Source organism: Rattus norvegicus, chromosome 13 (assembly GCF_036323735.1).
Source record: "Rattus norvegicus strain BN/NHsdMcwi chromosome 13, GRCr8, whole genome shotgun sequence".
Classification (NCBI taxonomy): domain Eukaryota; kingdom Metazoa; phylum Chordata; class Mammalia; order Rodentia; family Muridae; genus Rattus; species Rattus norvegicus.
Window position 1 is genome coordinate 50,313,758 of NC_086031.1, and position 19,432 is coordinate 50,333,189.

Below are 19,432 nucleotides of genomic sequence, written 5' to 3' on the forward strand. Positions count from 1 at the left end.
GAGATGCTCCTTTTTGTGGTGGGCAGCACTGAAGCAGAGACTTATAACTGGTCAAGAGTTAATAAGTGACTGCTGCCTGTTCACCCCTAAATGGGTTATCTATATAATTCCCTGCCCCAAAGGCTCAGGGAACATTACGGAAAATGGGGTAGAAATAAGGAGGGTGAAGACTGCTGAGGACTGCTGTGAACTGCTGTCGTGTGGATATATGACAGGGCAGGGCACTTGTGGCCTCACGGGATTCCTGTCACTGCTTTCCAAGCACTGGAAGTACAGCAGGCTGCCAGTTTCTGTAGGTTCAGGAGATCTGGACTTTGGACGTGATGCTCATGCAGCAAGGGCTTTACTTACTAAGCCATCTCCCCAGCTCAGTTTAGCTGATAACAAGTTTCACACAGCATTTAAGGAAGGACACCTCAAGATGTAATTTCTACATTTGCTCAGTGCCTGTGCACAAATCTAGTTTAATTTCCTCTGCAATGACAACTGTAAATGAAAGCAGAGCCACCTGCATCTGGTGGCACAAGCCTGTGATCCCAGCGCCTGGGAGACAGGGGCAAGAGGAGCTCTCTAAGGTCAGTTAGGTGTATACAGTGAGACCTTATCTCAAGCTGAATGCATGGATGCGGGTCAAGAAGGAATGCATACTCAACTAACAAGGAGAGCAATAAATTAAGAACGTAACCATGTTCAAAGCTAAAACCATAAAAATCTCTAAGAAAATGAATTCATGATCAATATGATTTTGTATAATTTAGTTAAACAAACCTAAGACTCGCCCAATCCGAAACGTGTGAGAATTCTATCATCCAAGAGAATCCCTGCTCACTATGTGGCTCCCTATCGTGAGTGCCCTGAGGTTTGTAATAATCCAGTAGAAGCTGGATTAGCCCTGAGTAGTCATTATTAAGAGTAAGTACAACTCTGGATATTGTTAGATATATAAAACTGCTTTATCATTTTGACGCTTTCATTTAAGACCAGGTCTCAATGTGACCCAACCTGGCCTTGAACTCAGTGACTCTCCCACTTCAGCCTCACAGGCGTTGAGAGTACAGATCTAAGTCACTATGTTAGGCTTTATATTTTTTAAAAATAAAATATTTCAAGCAAACTGTGCAATTGTGGCTTATCCTTTGATTTAAGACAAAAAACCATACAAGAGCGATGTGCAACTGAGGATTTCAGTTTCCTGTGTTAGAACTGTATCCAAGCGAGGACAGGCCTACCTTATTTATCCAGTACATGACAGCATCCTCGATATCATAGGGCAGATCTGTGGCTTGAAAAAAAGCTGAATACTGTTGAGCACATGCAATTACTTTCTCTATGCTGACCATCTCTACAGTGTAAGCCATCATTAGAGTATCGATCATGGCCAAGTGTGCACTCTGAAAAGAGAAAAGCACAAACAGGTTCAAGATTACATTAGAAATCGCCTCACTGTAACATATTAGTGTTCTCTTAAAATCAGTAGTAAAGCCAGACTACAGACAGGTATTAAAACAGCACAAAGCACGCGAAGGTGAACCAACAGGTCCAGACTCATTGGACTACCGAAACACTGACTGAAGTTCTATGCTAAGATGCTCCTTTATCTACTCAAAGCCTCTTCTCCTCTTTCTTTTTTTAAACATTATAATCACTCATGGATCATCTGCAATGCAGTTTTCAAACTCCAGCATCGTCTTTGATAATCCTCATTTTCAAACCCACGTAGTATAATCTTAAAGTTCGAACCTTAAAAATATCCTTCTGTGCTCTTCATTAATACTGGTGCACGTTCAATTCAGACTACAAAGTCTCCCTTCTGAATAAACAACAACAAAAAACCTGTAACTGATTTTCTTGTTTCCAAATTCTTTCTCCCCTAACTCCCTCGCGCACAGGACTTCCAGTAATCCCATGGCTTTTTTTCCTTCTTTTTTAAAATATATGAATCTGCTATACAGTAGCTTAAAAAATACAAAATATTACAAAAGCATATAAATGAGGTTTGGTTTGTATTCTTACAAAAAGGTTAACACACACTCGTTAAGTACAATGTTCACATTGTCTACCATCTTTGGCTTTACAAACAGTGCTGTAACAGTCTTCTATGGGGTGACTACTTCCTCCGGGGCTACTGGGTCCAAAAGTAGCTACAGTTTAAGTTCCGATAGCCAGGTAAGTTACAACAGTCTTCCATCCTAAGAATTCTGATAACTAAGAATGTTATCAGAATGCCAATTTCCACATTTTTAATATTTACTTTCTCCATCTACATGACAGGTTAAAAAACCCTCCCCCTTGTTAGACTCTGTAGTTATGATTGTTGCCGGGCATGCTCTTATATGGTTAGCAACTTTCTGCATTTCGTCTTCAGACACCGGTTATATCTTTTGCATGCGTCTTCCCTTGGGACATTCTCTTTCGCACTGATTTGTAAAGAGTTCATCGTATACTGGGTACGTTGTTGGTTCTCTGTTGTCCAGATAGCGAACACTTGTTCCTAGCCTTTCTTGATAAAGCTTTGGCGCTTTCCTTTATGGCTCTGTAGTGTTCATCATGTCTACTATGGCTGTCTCCAACCTAACAGAAATACTATCCTCTACAGTTTCTCCCATTATATTAAATCCATTAGAATTTTAGAATGTTATAAAAGAGAGACTAGATGATTTGTCCAAATCAGAGACTGCAACCTATCCTTCCTACATACCCTCCCCTTTTTTAACATAATACCTACACTCTGTTATATAGCAGTCTCCTTGGCGATTAAAACCTTCTATCTTAGAGGGGAGCTCCTTAAGACACAGGATGTTAAAGGGGGGTGTGTGTACAGCAACAGGATGTGCTAAGGAGAGGTGAAAGCTTTCTTAAACTGGGGAAGAAAACAACTTAACAGCTTCAGGAAGGAAGTCCCTGAAAAAGCCAGATTTACTTGGCTCCTCTATTCCCCAGCCACTGTAAGGACTGTTGTGTTGTGGTTTGTCCTGAAGTTATCTGTATTTGATGCTAATTCCACTGCCCCAAGTACAGCTGCCTAGTCCAGGAATCAGGTGACTTCACCAGAACCTTGCCATTGAATTTGTAAAGTACAGGTGAGAGGCAGGTACAGGATAGAAGGAGGCCTGTCTTTGGAGGAGAAGGAAGGATGGGTGGGAGAGAAGTTTGAAGGAAGAGGAGGAGACTAGGAGAGAAAAGAAGAGACAGGGGGAGAGGAGAGGGTGAGAAGCCATGGCAGGTGATGTTAAGATTCTGCTCTGTGTATTTACAGGTTGTTATCAATGTTCCTAAGGGATGGATGGTACCGGGCTTTGTATGTTTAAGTGGGCAATTATATCTTACCAATTGGGTCAAAGATTATTGTGTTGTGTGTTCTTTTATGTGAGGGTTTGAGTGTAGGAAAGTGTGCGGCTGGGCTGTGTTTCTGCCAAGATATCTAGCAGATATCTTGGGCACCGTGGTGTAGGACCTAGCGAGGTAAAAGACAACTATACTTTTTAATTTTTATATTTTTACAACAACACTGTTGAAGTTACTCTCAGACAAGATGAGCCGCCCAGAAAAAGACTCAGACCAGCTGAGCTGCCTGGAAAAAGCCCAGAACAAATGAACTACCTGGAAGGACACCTTTCAACCTACTGAGCTGCCTATGGGCTATGCAGTGTGTCCCAGTTTTCTCCTTTGTGAGTTGTTACGCAGGGGGCTTTGGTAATGAAGCTCTCTCAGTCATTTTCAGTCCTGTAAGGAACCCCAATAAACACACTGGTTGGATAGGTCAGGCTGCAATGGCATCCTTACTTTGGTCTGCTGTTGGCTCCCTATCTGGAGTGAGCAGAGAAGTGTGTTCAAGTGTCCTCAGAAACAGGGCCACACAGAAATCCTTACAGAGACCAAGCTTTCTCGTCTGAGTTAAACCCATCACTCTAGCCTTCCCGCTCCCTTCTACATTTCTCTGAAAACAACCACACAAAGCTGCTCTTCTTCAAGTCTGCCATTCCTTTTCAAGCCTCCCTGCCTTGCGTTTGTAAGTTCTGCTTATAATCCTGGCTGGCACTGACTGTGACTCTCACTGTAAAGTTTTCCCTCTGCCCCATTCATCCTCTAAACTGAGCACAGATCTGCACAGACTGCAGTTGTGCTCCTATTATGATCTGTATTAATCAAGTAGGAAATAAGCACAGGTATTTTTAAACATGTTCAATGATGATGCTAAAGAGAAATGAAGGATGAAAACCATTGACTTCTCTCACTTCTGGACAATCATCTGTGTACAAAACTGTTTCCTGTGTACAAAATGATACCTTCTTATATACATATTTATGGAAGGAGGGAGACAGGGAGGACAGAGCTAGCTTACTGACTGTTATAAACTGAAGAGTAGGCTTTGTGCTGGAAGTTGAGGAAATAAATGAACTAACTGCATTAGGCAGGGCTTCAGCCTCTACAAAAACTCACAGAACTGAGAAGAAAACAATGCTTTGTGCAAAACAGAAAGCTGTTTGTTGGTGATCACAAAACCTACAATGACTCTCATTTATATGCCAGAGAGTGTGCCAACTACCTTATTTATTTACATTTTAACCAGTCACGGTGGCACCCGGGAATTTAAGACTATTCTGTGCAACAATGAGACCTCTGTCTCTTTAAGAAGGGCACTTGCTTGAGCAGGGAGGTGATGGTCCTAGAGCTGGTGGTGAAGCAGAGGCAGGCAGATCTCTGACTTCAAGGCCTGCCTGGTCTACAAAGCAAGGTCCAGGACAGACAGAGCCATACACAGAGACCCTGTCTCAGAGAATGAAAGAAAGGAAGGGAGGGAGGGAGGGAAGGAGGGAGGGAAGGAGGGAGGGAGGGAAGGAGGGAGGGAAGGAGGGAGGGAGGGAGGGAGGGAGGGAGGGAGGGAGGGAGGGAGGGGAAGAAAGGTGCTTCTGTGAAGCCTGACAGTCCCTACTTAATCAGCAAGCCCCAGGTTCAGTGAAGGACCCTATCTTTAAAAAAGGTGGACAGTAAGAGACGAGACACATATTGTTGATCTCTGGACCACATGAACACGTATACATATGCATGAAATATACACACTCCTGCTCAAATATCAATCACCTCTGAAAAGCTGAAGATGTTCTAGCCCTGCAGTATCAAATATTCAGCCAAGATTAGATTCTTTATGTAAAAATAAATAAGCATATCCATCTCATGCTTTCCCTTAGTAATGGTAAAATTTTATATATTAGTTTTAAAATAAACTTATGCTGGGTATGGTGGCACATGCCTTTAATCCCAGCACTCTGGAGGCAGAGACAGGTGGCTTTCTTGAGTTTGGGCCAGCCTGGTCTACAAAGAGAGTTCTAGGACAGCCAGGTCTGTTACACAGAGAAACCATACCTCAAAAAGCCAAACCAACCAAATAAATTTTAAAATTTAAATTTTAAAAACCTGTGATTTATTATCAGTAAGTAATTGACTTGCATACAATTTATTTTATATACCCTGGCACATAAAAAATTCTCAGGTGAAAAGGATCATAAATCAAGAAAAAGTTTAAGAAACTCTATTCCAGAGACCATAGGACTTGCCCTTTTTCTTGTCTCCAAACAAGGTATCATGGATAAAAATCTCTTAAATAGTTGGGCATTAAAATCATAACCTTTATGGACAGCAATGTGGGAAACATCTCAAAAGTCACTAGACAATTCATATATCCTAGGATTTCTCTTGGCTACTTGTCTTACGATATGACAGGGAAGGGTTGTAGACATTAAGGGCTACGAGGCTAAGAGTACTTGCTGCCATGGACCCAAGGACCTGGAGTCAAGTGGTTCACACCTATGTGTAAGTCCATCTCCAAAGAATCTGCATCCGCCTTCTACTGGCACTTCTCTACACACACACACACACACACACACACACACACACACACACACACACAAGAAATCACTTCAGTTTTTTATATCAAAAGGGAAATATAAACGTCCCACAATGAGTAATTTGTGAACTTTAATTTAGCTAATTTACACTCTGTGAAATATACATAATAAAACTAGTTAAAAAATAAAACATGCAACAATGATCGCTATATTAATGCTATATATATATGAAGTGGGAAATGAAAAGCAGTGATTAAAAGTGCCTTATTATACAGCATGCAAAGACACACATTAATCTATAGTTTATGTCAAGAATTGGGATACTAAACACTAAGCATAATTACTTAAGTAGTTTTAAAACAGCTCAATTCCCTGATAGAAGAAACTAAGAACTCTCGTCGGTATTTTTCATACTTTCACTTTATGAGATAGAGGTAAGTTATAAATAATATTTACAAAGTGTATATATACATATATATATTATATACATATATATAATAGACCTAGAAAAGATCAACATTAAAAAAACCCAACAACCTCAAGGCCAAAAGTAGAGCTTTTATGGTCTCAAGTAAAAGACATTTAGTTTCCTATCTAAATGCATTAGCATCGGATTGATAGCAACAGATAGCGCTGTCCCATACCAGATGCCGGGTTCGGCTTCTTACTGTTTACTGCTCCTAGCATTCTCACTATGGAAAGGTTTCCGGATTTGCTGCAAACTCATTTAATGTAAACAACCTTTGAGTCAAGCGCCACTCTATGCAGTTTACAGGAACAGAAACCTATGTAATGGATTTGCAGTTACACAGCAGGCAGGAACAGCAGGCAGAGCACAACCACATACCATTCTTGCAGACTTGAAGTCAATCTGTATTCCCAGTAGACTCCCAGTACTACAGTAGAAGCAACATTCCCTCTGAGAACACTAGGTGGCAGAGTGAAATACAGTATTTAGGAGCAAGAGGGAAAAATACTGGCTATGAAAAACAAAAACAAAAACCAGGAGAGCTCCACATGCATCTTACTAAAAGGGAAAAGGATGCTGGGCTCCAAGGACTGTGATTTCGGTGAAAGTGAAGTATCATCCAAAGGCCAACAGCAGGGCTCGGTATCTGTATTACAAACAGTGCATTTTATTATCTTCAGCTAGCAAGAGCCTAAGCAAAAATGAGTTAGCATCATATGTGAGAAATGAAGAGATTTGAGGCTAGAAAGACAGTCCAGTGGGTAAGAGCGGTTGGTGTGCAAGCACAGGGATCTGAGTTCGAATCCACATCACCCACATAAGAAGCTAGACATGACCTCACACCCAAACCCCAGCACTGGGAGGGTGGAGACAGGCAGGCTCTGTCTGGAACAGTTAGCTAGCTTCCAATTCAGTGAGAGACCTTGTCTCGGAACAAGGTAGAATACACCGTCCTCTCATACTCACTTGGGCCATACACAAACATAACACATACCACTCTAAAGGCAGAAAAGAAGCGTTTCTAAGTGTTGTGAGAAGTGTATTAGCCTCACAAAGAGAGACACTCATGGCTACATGGCCTTTATCATTCCCACAACAGGCATACACAGCTAAGAGAGAAATTCCTAACATCAACACTGGTCTCAGCCCCAAACGGTGATTACAAGACCGACTAAACCCAAGTCCTCTAAAGGGGCAGAGGAGGAAACTAAGACTTCGATTATACACAGGAAGTACTGGAGCCATTCTATTGAAATGGCACATACAGACTTTTTTTTTTTTTTAAAGAGTTAATCCCAATTTGTAATTAATACTTCACCTATCTTACAGGTTTTCCATTTGGTTCATATTTAACCTCAAATGGTAAATGAAAAATGTTTAATGTGGTTATTCTGGATAGACATATAAAGAAATTATGTATTAGCAATCAAATCAATTCAGTATATAGTTAAAAAGGAAATAAGTTTAAAAAGCATCCTTTCTAAATATGACCGATGCCATCAAAAGATCATAAAATTTCTGGTCTTTAACCTTAGCTTAATTAAATGAATGCTGGCAAATCCCTGATGCTACTGTGCTTCAATGCCCTAAACTGCCAAGTCAGGTAGTGGTAGCAGTGTAACATAGCGTGTACACCAAAAACTAAGACGACCTGCTGACGTACTGAACACCTTAGCACACAGATGCAGAGTCATGCAAGTTCAAAGCTAGACTGAGCTACACAGAGCCCTGTCTCAAAATGCCCAGGGATGTAGTTCAGCACGCACTTGCTTAGTCTGACTGAGGTCCTGGATTCCATCTCCAGGACTGAAACACAAGTAACATAATACCCATCAAGAACAGTGTTTGTGGTGGTCTGAATGAAAAATGGCCCCCACTATAGGGGTGGCCTTGTTAGAAGTGTGTCACAGTGACACTCTGTTCCTGCTGCCTGCCAACCCAGATGTAGAACTCTCAGCTACCTCTCCAGCCTGCCTATGCACCGCCACGTTTTCACCCTAACAATAACAGACTAAATCTCTGAGCCATAACCAGCCCTGACTAAATGGTTTCCTTTATAAGAGTCCCCAAGGTCGTGGTGTCTCTTCACAGCAATGGAACCCTAACTAAGACAGTGTTACAACGTATTTTTAAAAAGACATTATGCCATGATCAGCTGATTCTTTTAAAAATGAGGAATACAATGGTTCATCATATGCAAACCAATAAACAGCACACAGCCTCAGGAGAAATTGCATAATCATTTCAATAGATGCAAAAAAAAGTCTTCGAGAAACTTCAACATCCCTTTATGACAACATGAAGCTAAGACAGAAGGGTCATACTTCCACATAATAAAGGTTATGGATGACAGGCTGACAGCAACATCAGAATCAATGAGGAAAACCTGAGAGCATATTCTCTAAAGTACGGAATCCACAGAGCATCCACTCAGAACTCTTCTGCAGCAGTTATCGGAAGCTTAGCTAAAGCAGTGTGTCACGAAAAAATAAGCAGGATAGAATTAGGAAAGGAAGAAGTCAAGCATCCCTGTATGAAGGTGCACGGTCCTATAGTTAAGACTTCAAAGAGCCCACACCTCAGCTGTGAATAAACTGTCGGCAATGAAATGCACACCAACACCAACACCAACACACAAGCCCCTGCAGCTTTCCTCACTACCAATAACGACGTCAGTGAGACAGAAGTCATGGAGACCGGCCCATTCCCAACAACCCCACAAAACAACTCCCACAAACAACCAAAAGTATTAAATACTCTACAACAAAAACCAAGCTCTGAAACTATGAAGAGAGTGTGGAAGACACCAGACAGCAGAAGCCCATGTGTTCACAGGCTGGCAGAATCAACACTGTGACCAGCTTATTAGCAAAAGCAATCTTCACATGCCATGCAGTCTTCTTCAAAACCTTCATGGCACTCTTCACAAGAAGAGAAAAATTCTTAAACTCACAGCACAAAACAAAAGACCTGGAAGAATCCAAACAATGATGAGCAATGAAGAGGACTGCTCCAGGCCTTACAATGACTTCAGATGGCACTACAGAGCCTCGGTGATAACACAAAACCAGGCATTGGGCGGGGTCTGCAGAATAGCACAGAAAGCCCAGACACAGGCCCATGTGCAGTCACCCGATTCCTGGTAATGAAACTGGAGGTGAGGACCAAGACAGCCTTGTAAACAGTGACAGTAAAGTAACTGTCCACATGTAGAAGATGGAAACCAGGGCAACTGAAAAGACAAAGTGCTGACCTGAAACTAGGGGAGACACTTCAACATCTGAACCTGAGAGACAGCTTCCAGAATACGACTCCAAAAGCTCCAGAAATAAAAGCAGGAATTCAAAGACAAGAGTGCATCAAATTAAAAAGCTTCTGTACTTCCATACAGCAAAAGAAATAATTATCAGAGTGAAGAGAGGAGAGCACACAGAATGGGAGGTCTTTGCTAGATCCTCATCTGACAAATAATAGATTACAACAAGCATCTCAAAAACGTTAAACACCAAAGGAGCAAATAATTCACTTAACAAATGGGCTAATGAAGCAGACACTTCTGAAATTAATAAGTATGAACAGCACACACATACATGAAAGTGTCCAACATCTTCAGCTGTTGGGAAATGCAAATCAGAGGTACAGCAGCAGTCCAGCTCACCCCAGGCAGAATAACGAACATCACAAACCAAGTGTCAGCAAAGCTGTGGAGGGGCGTGTACAGGGAGGGAACTTTACACCAGTTGGTAGGAATGTAACTAGTTCTACCTACTATAACTTAGCTTGGCGGTGTCTCAGTTACTATTCTATTGCTGTGAAGAGACACCATGACCAAGGTAACTCATAACAGAAAGCATTTTCTTGGGGGCTTGCTTATAATTTCAGAGGGAGAATCCATGGCCGTCAGGGAGGAGAGTGTGGCAGCAGACAGGCAGCAATGGCACTGGAGCAGTAGCTGTGAGCTCACATCCTTATCTATATGCAGGAGAAAGAAAGAAGGTGAGACTGGCTGGGCCCGGCAGGCTTTTGAGACATCAAAACCCATCCTTAGTGACACACCTCCTCCAACAAGGTCAGACCTCCAAACTTTTCCCAAAGAGTCCCACTAAATGTGGACCAAGCCGTCAAACAAGCCTGTGGGCACCATTCTCATTCAAACTGTGGCCCTACTAACAACAGTTACATTACAGAACCAGCTTGGGGCGAAGCAATGGATCAAGAAAAATGTACACACACACACACACACACACACACACACTTTATTCAGGCATAAAGGATGGGGTAGGGTTGGGGTGAGGAGACAGGCTGGGGAAGCTGATCTAAGTACGCTATATGTATCTAAGAATGGAGAATGTCATAATGAAAACCCACTGCTTTATACAATTAATCTATACTAATTATAAAAGAAAAGTGTTAGAGGTTATAAAAGGCGTCAGAATAAAAATGAACTGTAAATTCTCAGGGGGAAAAAAGCCACAGCTCTGTTAAAGATTCTACAAGGCTGACTGACAAATTCGGAATTGTGAGAAGTTAGAATGTTACAGATCGAGAGCCAAATTATTTTAGATTACCATTAGCTCCTTTTCTAACCATTCTGTTTCCTTTCTCTTTGTTGGAGAAAACAACCTTATAGTTATACATGAAACTAACTCACAAGCTAACAATATGTTTAGATAACATCTAAAACCTTTCCCCCATTTTGCTATAACCCATCTACCTACTATACATGGTAAATGCTGTGGTTTATGACTTTTTTGTTTTATAGCAATAAATTTCACAAAACTGTTGCCACAATAGAACATGTTATTTATGGCAACCAGATTCTGTGTTCTTAGGCCTTAGTCACTCAAGACTTGGCTTACGATAAACATTTGCCCCTTATCGGAGATGACACCATCGTTTCCTCTGACAGGATGGATGGACAGATGGATGCCGGCAGACTGGGTAAGGAGAGAGGATCTCATGCCTAATTACAAGAGCGGTCACTCTCAAATAAACGTATCATTTAGGGGCTGGGGATTTAGCTCAGTGGTAGAGCGCTTACCTAGGAAGCGCAAGGCCCTGGGTTCGGTCCCCAGCTCCAAAAAAAAAAGTATCATTTAAACGTATCATTCATTGTTTGTTATGTAGGTGACTCATAAGACATTTGAATCATTTCTAAATAAGCTAAAACACTGAAACCTCAATGGCAAGGATACTTAGGAGTACATTTGCCAAATGTACCTGGCTTCTTAAACTCTGCAAAAAAGACAAGCTTGGGGGCTATAAATGAAATATTATACTTTTATAGTATGTTGTGTGTTCATAACCTTGGACATATACAGGCCAGTCTTTCTATAAGGTAGGAACTCAGGTTGTCTCTCACTATTTTAAAACACTCTGAATTCCATATAGCCATGGGTACTAGAAGACAAGTTGATCCAGACTACATAGTGCTTAAATAGAAAATTATCTGTGTCCCAATACTACAAATTGCATCTGAATAAATTTCAGTAAGGAAGTGGGCTAAACAGATGCAACGGGGCTCACCTAGTTGCTCATACACACCCAGATCCATGACCCAAAGCCATTACGAAAATTGCTTTGCTATGCTCTTAACTAGTCTTTCTTTTTTTGTTAACATTAGTCCTTTTAAAAAGTTTGCACCCCCATTCCCTGTCAAAATTATGCAAAAGTAAAACTACTAAAAGCCATGCTGGCCCAGCCCTGGTTGGTGATAGTGAATGTCTGTGGAAAAGGTAAACCACTGGACGTAACAGTGAGCTCCAGGTAAACTCAATCTGTAAACTACTCCTTCTGAACCCTCCCGCTTCCTAAATATGATTAAATGGAGTTTTGCCACTAACATCTACTTACCAATTGCTTCCCCTGAATGTGGGCCTCTTACTGGACCATCTCAGCACCAAGGCCGAGTCAAAACTTAACTTTAGGATTATTGATCAGTGATGCTTTCAGAGACAATCTTCACCAAAAGAAGGAAAAGTAAAAGTTGTCAGAGTGATAATGGTATCATTTCTGTTGAGCCCACAAACCAAGTGGGAGGAAATGAAGTAGGAAAGAAGAAAGGGATAAGGTTTAAAGATCACGCGTGCACACACACACACACACACACACCTCACTATACACACCACTGAAGACCCACAAAAGGACACTACAACCCCCCCTTACACACACACACACACACACACACACACACACACACACACACACACACATACACACACTCTCTCTCTCTCTGAATGAGTGAACAGAATGGAATCATTCACATATATATGTATGTGTGTGCATGTGCGTGTATGTATGGAAAGGGGGCTAATATATCAGGACCAGATGAGGTAATATCTAAGATTCTTACTATTTGAAAAACAGTTCACATATTAACAAGAAAAATAAGGAAAGCCATGTGATTATCTCAACAAAAGGAAAAACATTTGAAAAAATAACATCTGCTTATGATTCATATACACAAACTTCTTACAAACTACAAAAAAACTGAAAAGTCCTACAGACGCATTCTTCTTTGTTGGTTTTTCCTCAGGGTACAGTGGGGAACTAGCTGTGTGCCTATGTGAAAGCTGACTCTAAAGTGTACTCGGAAATGTAAAAAAACTAGAATGACAAAAGTGAACAGTTTGCATTACAGACTGCAAGACTCTGCACAAAATGATACAGGACAGTGCCGGCCTGGGCTAGAGACCTGTCTCTCCAAAACCTAAAAAAGAGTAGCACATAATGACCATCAGAGCCTAGGAAGAATGTCAGGAGGGGAATGGAGAGATCTCTGGGTACAGAGGCTCACAGGGAAGAAAGAAAAATTCCTCATGCTCTACAGCACAATGGAACAACTAACTGATTGCCTACTGAGTAGTATTTCTGGACAGGTAGTAGAGAGAGACTGTCGAATTCTTAATGGCGTTTGGATCACAAGAACCCATGAAGGTGACAGACGGTGTGGAGGCCTGTCTGTAATTCCAGCCTTGGAAAGCAAGGTCAGAAAAGTCCCTGCAATGTACAAGACTGGCCAGATCCGGGATCTCTGGGTTTACTGAGAGATCTGCCTTACTGAAGACAGTGAAAGAGTGACGATTCCTAACAACCACCTCAGGCCTCCAAATCAAATGCATCCTCTGGTATTCACACACCCACACGGGTGCCTACACATATACAGATATGAACACACACGCATACTAAAAACATGTATGAGTGTTGGAGGGGAGGGGGATCAGTAAAGGGATGTTACTTTTCCTACCATAAAGGAATGACGCATGTCTGGAGCAACAGGTATGCAATTACCCTGAACCTGTAATTCTACATTGCATTTACATATTGAAATGGCATGCTTGTCCCACAAATATGTACAGGTACTACTATGTGTCAATTTAGAACAATTTTTTAATTGTGAACATTTAATTTTTCATCGCAAAAATTTCAAATAAAATATATACCTCAAAGTAATCTAAAAGTTTCTCAAGGAACATTTTTATAGGTTACAATCAGTATGGCTGTATGTTTGCAACTATGGCAGAAGCTTATTACATAGGAATAAAATCTAAGTAAGAAATAAAATCTAAAAATACTCTTTAACCTTAGGTTTAATCATTTAATCAATTAATACTTTAGGGAATTAATGAAATTTCCAATGAACCAATCAGATATGTAACATATTAACAGGAAAAACTAACCATCAAGATCACAAACCAAGGGCTCTATTAAAAGCTCACGAGAGAAGATTATATTTAACAGGTCCCGGCTTGTGTGAAGAGAGTGTGTGTTTTCGAGAATACCTTCAAGTGAGCTGAGCAAGTTTACGCTTCTGACGGCTCAGGCTTGTCCAGCACTGCTCGGCTAACTGCTGCTACCTGTGCCCACAATGGAAAATGGCAGCCATGCACGAGACAGCCGCATGCCTGATGCATTTAACCAGTTACATATGTTTTATTTTTTTTTATTTTTTTTTTGGTTCTTTTTTTCGGAGCTGGGGACCGAACCCAGGGCCTTGCGCTTCCTAGGTAAGCGCTCTACCACTGAGCTAAATCCCCAGCCCACATATGTTTTATTTTTAAATGTTTGTGTTTTAGTTTTCCAAATTTGTAAGTTACCCAAGAACACTTGCTTCAAAGCCAAAAACTGTGCCTCAAACCTCAAAATCTAAAACAAGTTACAAAGGTACACTGAAATATATTTTATTATATTAAAAAAAGCACCAGCAAAAGTTTCAGTGAACCTGGAAAAACCTCTGAAGGAAGCTTGCCCACTAATTTTTTTCCAGGTGGCTGTGTATGAAAATATGTCACATGGCATCAGCTTTATCAGAAGACAAGATGGAGTGACACTGTGATGCCACATGGCTTTCCCCTAACAGCCTAGCAGGTAGAGAGGCTTGACTCCCACAAGCTTTGTGTGAAGAGGGGAATGATAGCTGACTTCGGAAGCTACAGAAACAATGGGCAGCTTAACACCATAGGGAGCTGTGATGGTGTGAATGAAAATGGCCCCCACAAGTGCATAGGGAGTGGCATTATTTGAAAGAATTAAAAATGTGGCATTGTTGGAGCAGGTGTGACCTTCTTAGAGGAAGTGTGTCACTAGGGGTAGGCTTTGAGGTTTCAAAAGCCCAAGCCATGCCCAGTATCTTTCTTTTCCTGCTGCCTTGCTAATGCAATGTAGACCTCTCAGCTCCTTCTCCAGCACCAAGTCTACCTGCACGGTACCAGGCTTCTGCCATGACAACGACTGTCTAACTTCTGAGCTTGTAAGTCAGCCCCAATTACATGTTTTCTTCTGTAAGAGCTGCTGTGGTCACAGTGTTTCTTCACAGCAATAGAACCCTAAGGAAGACAGGAGCTATGATCCTTTACCTTGGCAAAACAGGAACCTTTGAGCTCTGAGCCCAAGCCTTACAGAGCACAGCGAGACTGCATCCTTTTGTTTTTTGGAAAGGTGATATGATTTTGCCAAATGTATTTGATTCTTAAAAACTCATTAATATATCACATGTGTTGATTCTGCATTTCCTTGGCAAGCCACTGGGAAGGAATATGGTGATAATCATGACCCACAGGCCCTGTCTTCACAGAAGTGATTCTATGTCAAAGCAATCTGGGTACAACAATTGTAGGATACAGTTTCTTCTTGAGCAACTTCACTCTAGTTTCATTCTACAGGAATAAGCTAAAATCTACTAGGGATTTCACCTTTTCTAACAATTTTTTAAGTTTAAAAAAAAAAAGGCATGAAATACCCTCTCCTGACCTGAGAAACATATATGCATATGGTATGCAGATATACATGCAGGAAAAACACCACACACATAAGTAACAAAATAACAATTTTTAAAAGTAAAAAGCTGGGCACAGTAACAAGGATCTGTAACCCCAGCTCCAGGAGAACAGAGAAAGGCCAAGTCCAGAGTACCTGCTGGCCAGCCAGTAGGTTCTGTGAATGACTCCATCTCCAAGCAGAAAGGACATTGTGACATGGACTTCTAGCTTCCACATGAGGCCATACATACACAGGCAGATACACAGACTCACATGGAGGGAGGGGGCTAAGAATAAAGAATATCTCATCCTTGAGGGGGTCCAGAATGGTAAAACTTGAGGGCTCTTCCCCCCTAACTTCTAATTTTTAACTATCAACTAATTAATAACAGTGACATACTGGCTGATTTTTTCCCCTAGTTCTGTCCCTGTTTATAAGTTCTCTTCTTCATTTTTTTACTCTGAGAAGTAAAAAAATTCATTCCATAGACCTTAAGAAAGGCCTCTGGTAGGCTCAGAATGTAGTAAACCTCCCGTTAGCCTAGACCCTAAACTCAATCCTCAGTATTGCAGAAAACAGCCCCACTCCCAAAGCAGCTCTCCAGCTGTAGTTCAGGCCCCGGCAAGTCCAAAGTGACATTTCTTCCACAGTACCACCAAGGTGACTTTCTGAAACAAATCTGACTATACCCTCTGTGGGGTCAAGCCCCTATTCTGTGTGATTCTTGCTCACTTCCAGAAAACCACATCTAGGCCCTGTGTCTATGTATCCTGAGGGATCACTCCCTGTCATCTCCCAGTATGGACTTAATGCTAAAGCTGTGACACTGCCTTATATCCCACATACATTATCAACAGCACACCTTCACTTCTGGCAAAATTGGCAGTTGGTGAAGCACCTGCCATGCAAACCTGACTACCTAGTTTGATTCTGAGAACCTACATAAAGCTAGAAGGAGAAAAACAGCTCCACAATGTTGTCTTCTGACCTCCACAACTATTCCCTCTCATATTCCTTATCTCCCCACCTCCCTCACACACACACACACACACACACACACACACACACACACACAAATAATAAAAAACAATAACAACTTGGTCCAAAAGGAGGACTGGGTTTAGTGCCTCTCTATCCTTAAAACATACAGTGAGCACATTATCTATTAGAGTATCTCTCTGGCTCCAATGTCATTTTTCTAAAAACAAAGGCATATATAATATGCTACCCAGAAAAAACAGAATTTAAATTAGGTGTACAATAGCAGAAACCAGAAGACCGAGATCTAGCATAAAGGAAAAGAATTCTACTTAAAAGCAGGTACTAGGGACTGGAGAGGCAGTCAGTGTTAAGAGCACCAACTTTGCTCTTGCAGATGCCCTGAGTTTGGGCCCTAGCACTTACACAGTGGCTCACAGCCATCCATAATTCTGCTTTCAGAGAATCTGATGCCCTCTGCTGGCTTCCAAGAGCTACTGCAACACAAAGTGCATATCCACACTCACACAAGCATACACCCATACACAGAAATGTAAAAATCATCAACAAAAAAGTTTAAAAATAAAATTACAGAGACAAGTTCTGTTCATACATTTAAAATGAATTTTGATAAAACCTGGATAAGAAACTACAGTCTCCTCCTCACTTTACCCACTACTGTGACACTAGTAGGTGCAGTGAGTTGACCTTAGTCTCTTGTCACCACAGTCCTGTCCTTGCTTGTGATCTCTGTTACGACAGTCTAAAAGCCTGCCTCTCTATCAGGACAGCATGGTTATTATGATCTAAGTTACATGAGCACAGGTGTGTGAAGTATAAGCACACTGCATGGTACACAGTAAACAGACAGACAGAAGAGCTACCAAGGAGCCTTGAAAGAAAACAGAAAAGCAGGTGCATGAAAATCAGAAAGACCTAAAACACACGCACACATGCACACACACCTATAAGAATTTATTCCATGATCTTGTCACTCCAAGAAAGTTGTCTTACGTTCAGCTCCTGTCACTTCAATCTAACCATGCACTGTATACCAGTATGTAGTCACATCCTAAGTTGTCAGACACAGTATTCTTCCCAGCACAACAAACTTAGGTTAAAACAAAGACTCCATCAATTCAGCCACCATGTCCTACACTGCTTTTCCTGGGTCCAGCAGAGATGATTCTATTTACCTTGTGGTTCCCAGGGCTCACTGTTTAGAGGCACAGTTCAGAGCACACAGTTCCTGCCATCTGACTGGGTGGTTTGTTCCAGTGTTTTCATCACTAAGTTTTTAAGCTCATTATTCAAATGTAGATGTTCTCTCAAAGGTCAGTGCTGAGCATAAAGCATGATTTAAAAACTCACTTCTTTATGTATGGAAATAACCCTTTTGAGGGTTAAATATTTCCACTGTCTTTCTGTGTCTAACTACAACTTCACTGACCCTGCCTTGAGGGTATAATAAAACAGTGTGCAAGAGTGCTAGATAGTGGTTTACATCTGAATTCCAGAACTCAAAAGGTTTGAGGCAGGAGGATTGCTCCGATATCATTAAAGATCATTTAAGATAACTTTTGGCCAGCTTGGGCTATGTAGCAAGACCCTGCCCACCCTCCCACTAAAAGCAGTCTAAAATAAATATTAACAAGTAAATAAATAAAGCTTTCACTATAAGAGTTTTGGCATTTCAGAAGACGACATTTTTATAAGATGTATTTGTATGAGCACACTGTAGCGGTCTTTAGACACACCATCCCATGGATCATAACCATTACACACAGTTGGGAGCCACCATGTGGTCCTGGGAATTGAATTCAGGACCAATCAGTACTCTCAACTGCCAAGCCATCTCTCCTGCCCCCAGAAGAAAACATGTGATGCCTTACTTGCCAATGACAGATTCTCCCATTTTAATTACCACTAGGTAACAGTATAAGCTCTTCTTTTATTCATTTCTGTAGGTGCTGGGAATGTACCTCAGGTGGAGAATGCCTGCCTGACATGCAGGAAGACCTAGAGCTGATGCCCACCACTGACAGCCCGCTGTGGGGGCTCACGTGTGTGATGCAGCACCAGAGAGCCGTATGCTGAAGGATCAGACATTTAAGGGCACTCTAGAAAACATGAGCTGAGTCTTCAAAATATATTAAATACTTTGATTTACACAAAAATGTTTATTTCAAAACAAAATCTGATTAAACATTAAACATTGTTATATAAGTCCTATTTAAAAATCAAACTCATTCCATTATATGCATATCTACATTTATTTAGAGTTTTATGTATATCAATTTTTTTCCTACATACAGGCACAAATATTGTTGGAAATTAAGAAATTAACTCACAACCAAGAGTTTGATCTCTCACAGTCTCTAGTCTAGATGATACCTGGGTACATGTAATTCTAAGAACTAGCAGGTATGGTGGTACAAGCCTTTAATGCCAGTATTCAGAGGCAGAGACAGGTGGATCTCTGTGAGTTCAAGACCAGCCTGGTCTACACAGTGAATTCTAGGACAGATCCTGTCTCAAACAAACAAACAAAAAACAAAAATAAAAACCCACAAATTTGCAAAGGTGTTTTAGAAAGCCCCAGCTCCGCCCAGATTCTAACTGGCTTTCCCGCAGGGCCGGGCATGCTTAGGCAAGACACCCTGCACGCTGAGCCTATCAGTACTACATGCACAACATAAAACCTTGGGTCAGATAAACCTTTCCATATATTCTTGATCATAACCTACATTTTAAAAAACACATGATGGGTGGTGGTGCTCTCCCGCAATGCAGCATGTGAGAGGCAGTGGTGGGAAGTTAAGCAGCAGCAGAAAGCTTTAGACAGCTATTTACAGGATCCTGGAATTCAAGTATTTGGAAA

General features: G+C 41.3%; 1 protein-coding gene and 1 long non-coding RNA gene across 8 annotated transcripts in view; one reads left to right on the forward strand and one right to left on the reverse strand.

The window, feature by feature from the left end:
• The window catches only part of Camsap2 (calmodulin regulated spectrin-associated protein family, member 2), a 79,349-nt gene that overhangs the window by 38,808 nt on the left and 21,109 nt on the right, over positions 1–19,432 (reverse strand). For all 7 annotated transcript variants that reach the window (NM_001415803.1, NM_001134503.2, XM_063272200.1 and 4 more), the window contains exon 3: positions 1,230–1,391. In NM_001415803.1, coding sequence (NP_001402732.1) covers positions 1,230–1,391 — 162 coding nt within the window. The remainder of the gene's footprint in view (positions 1–1,229; positions 1,392–19,432) is intronic.
• LOC134481565 (uncharacterized) lies at positions 7,643–18,783 on the forward strand. Its single transcript, XR_010057219.1, has 2 exons — positions 7,643–11,256; positions 18,519–18,783. It is a non-coding gene; the product is annotated as an uncharacterized LOC134481565 (long non-coding RNA).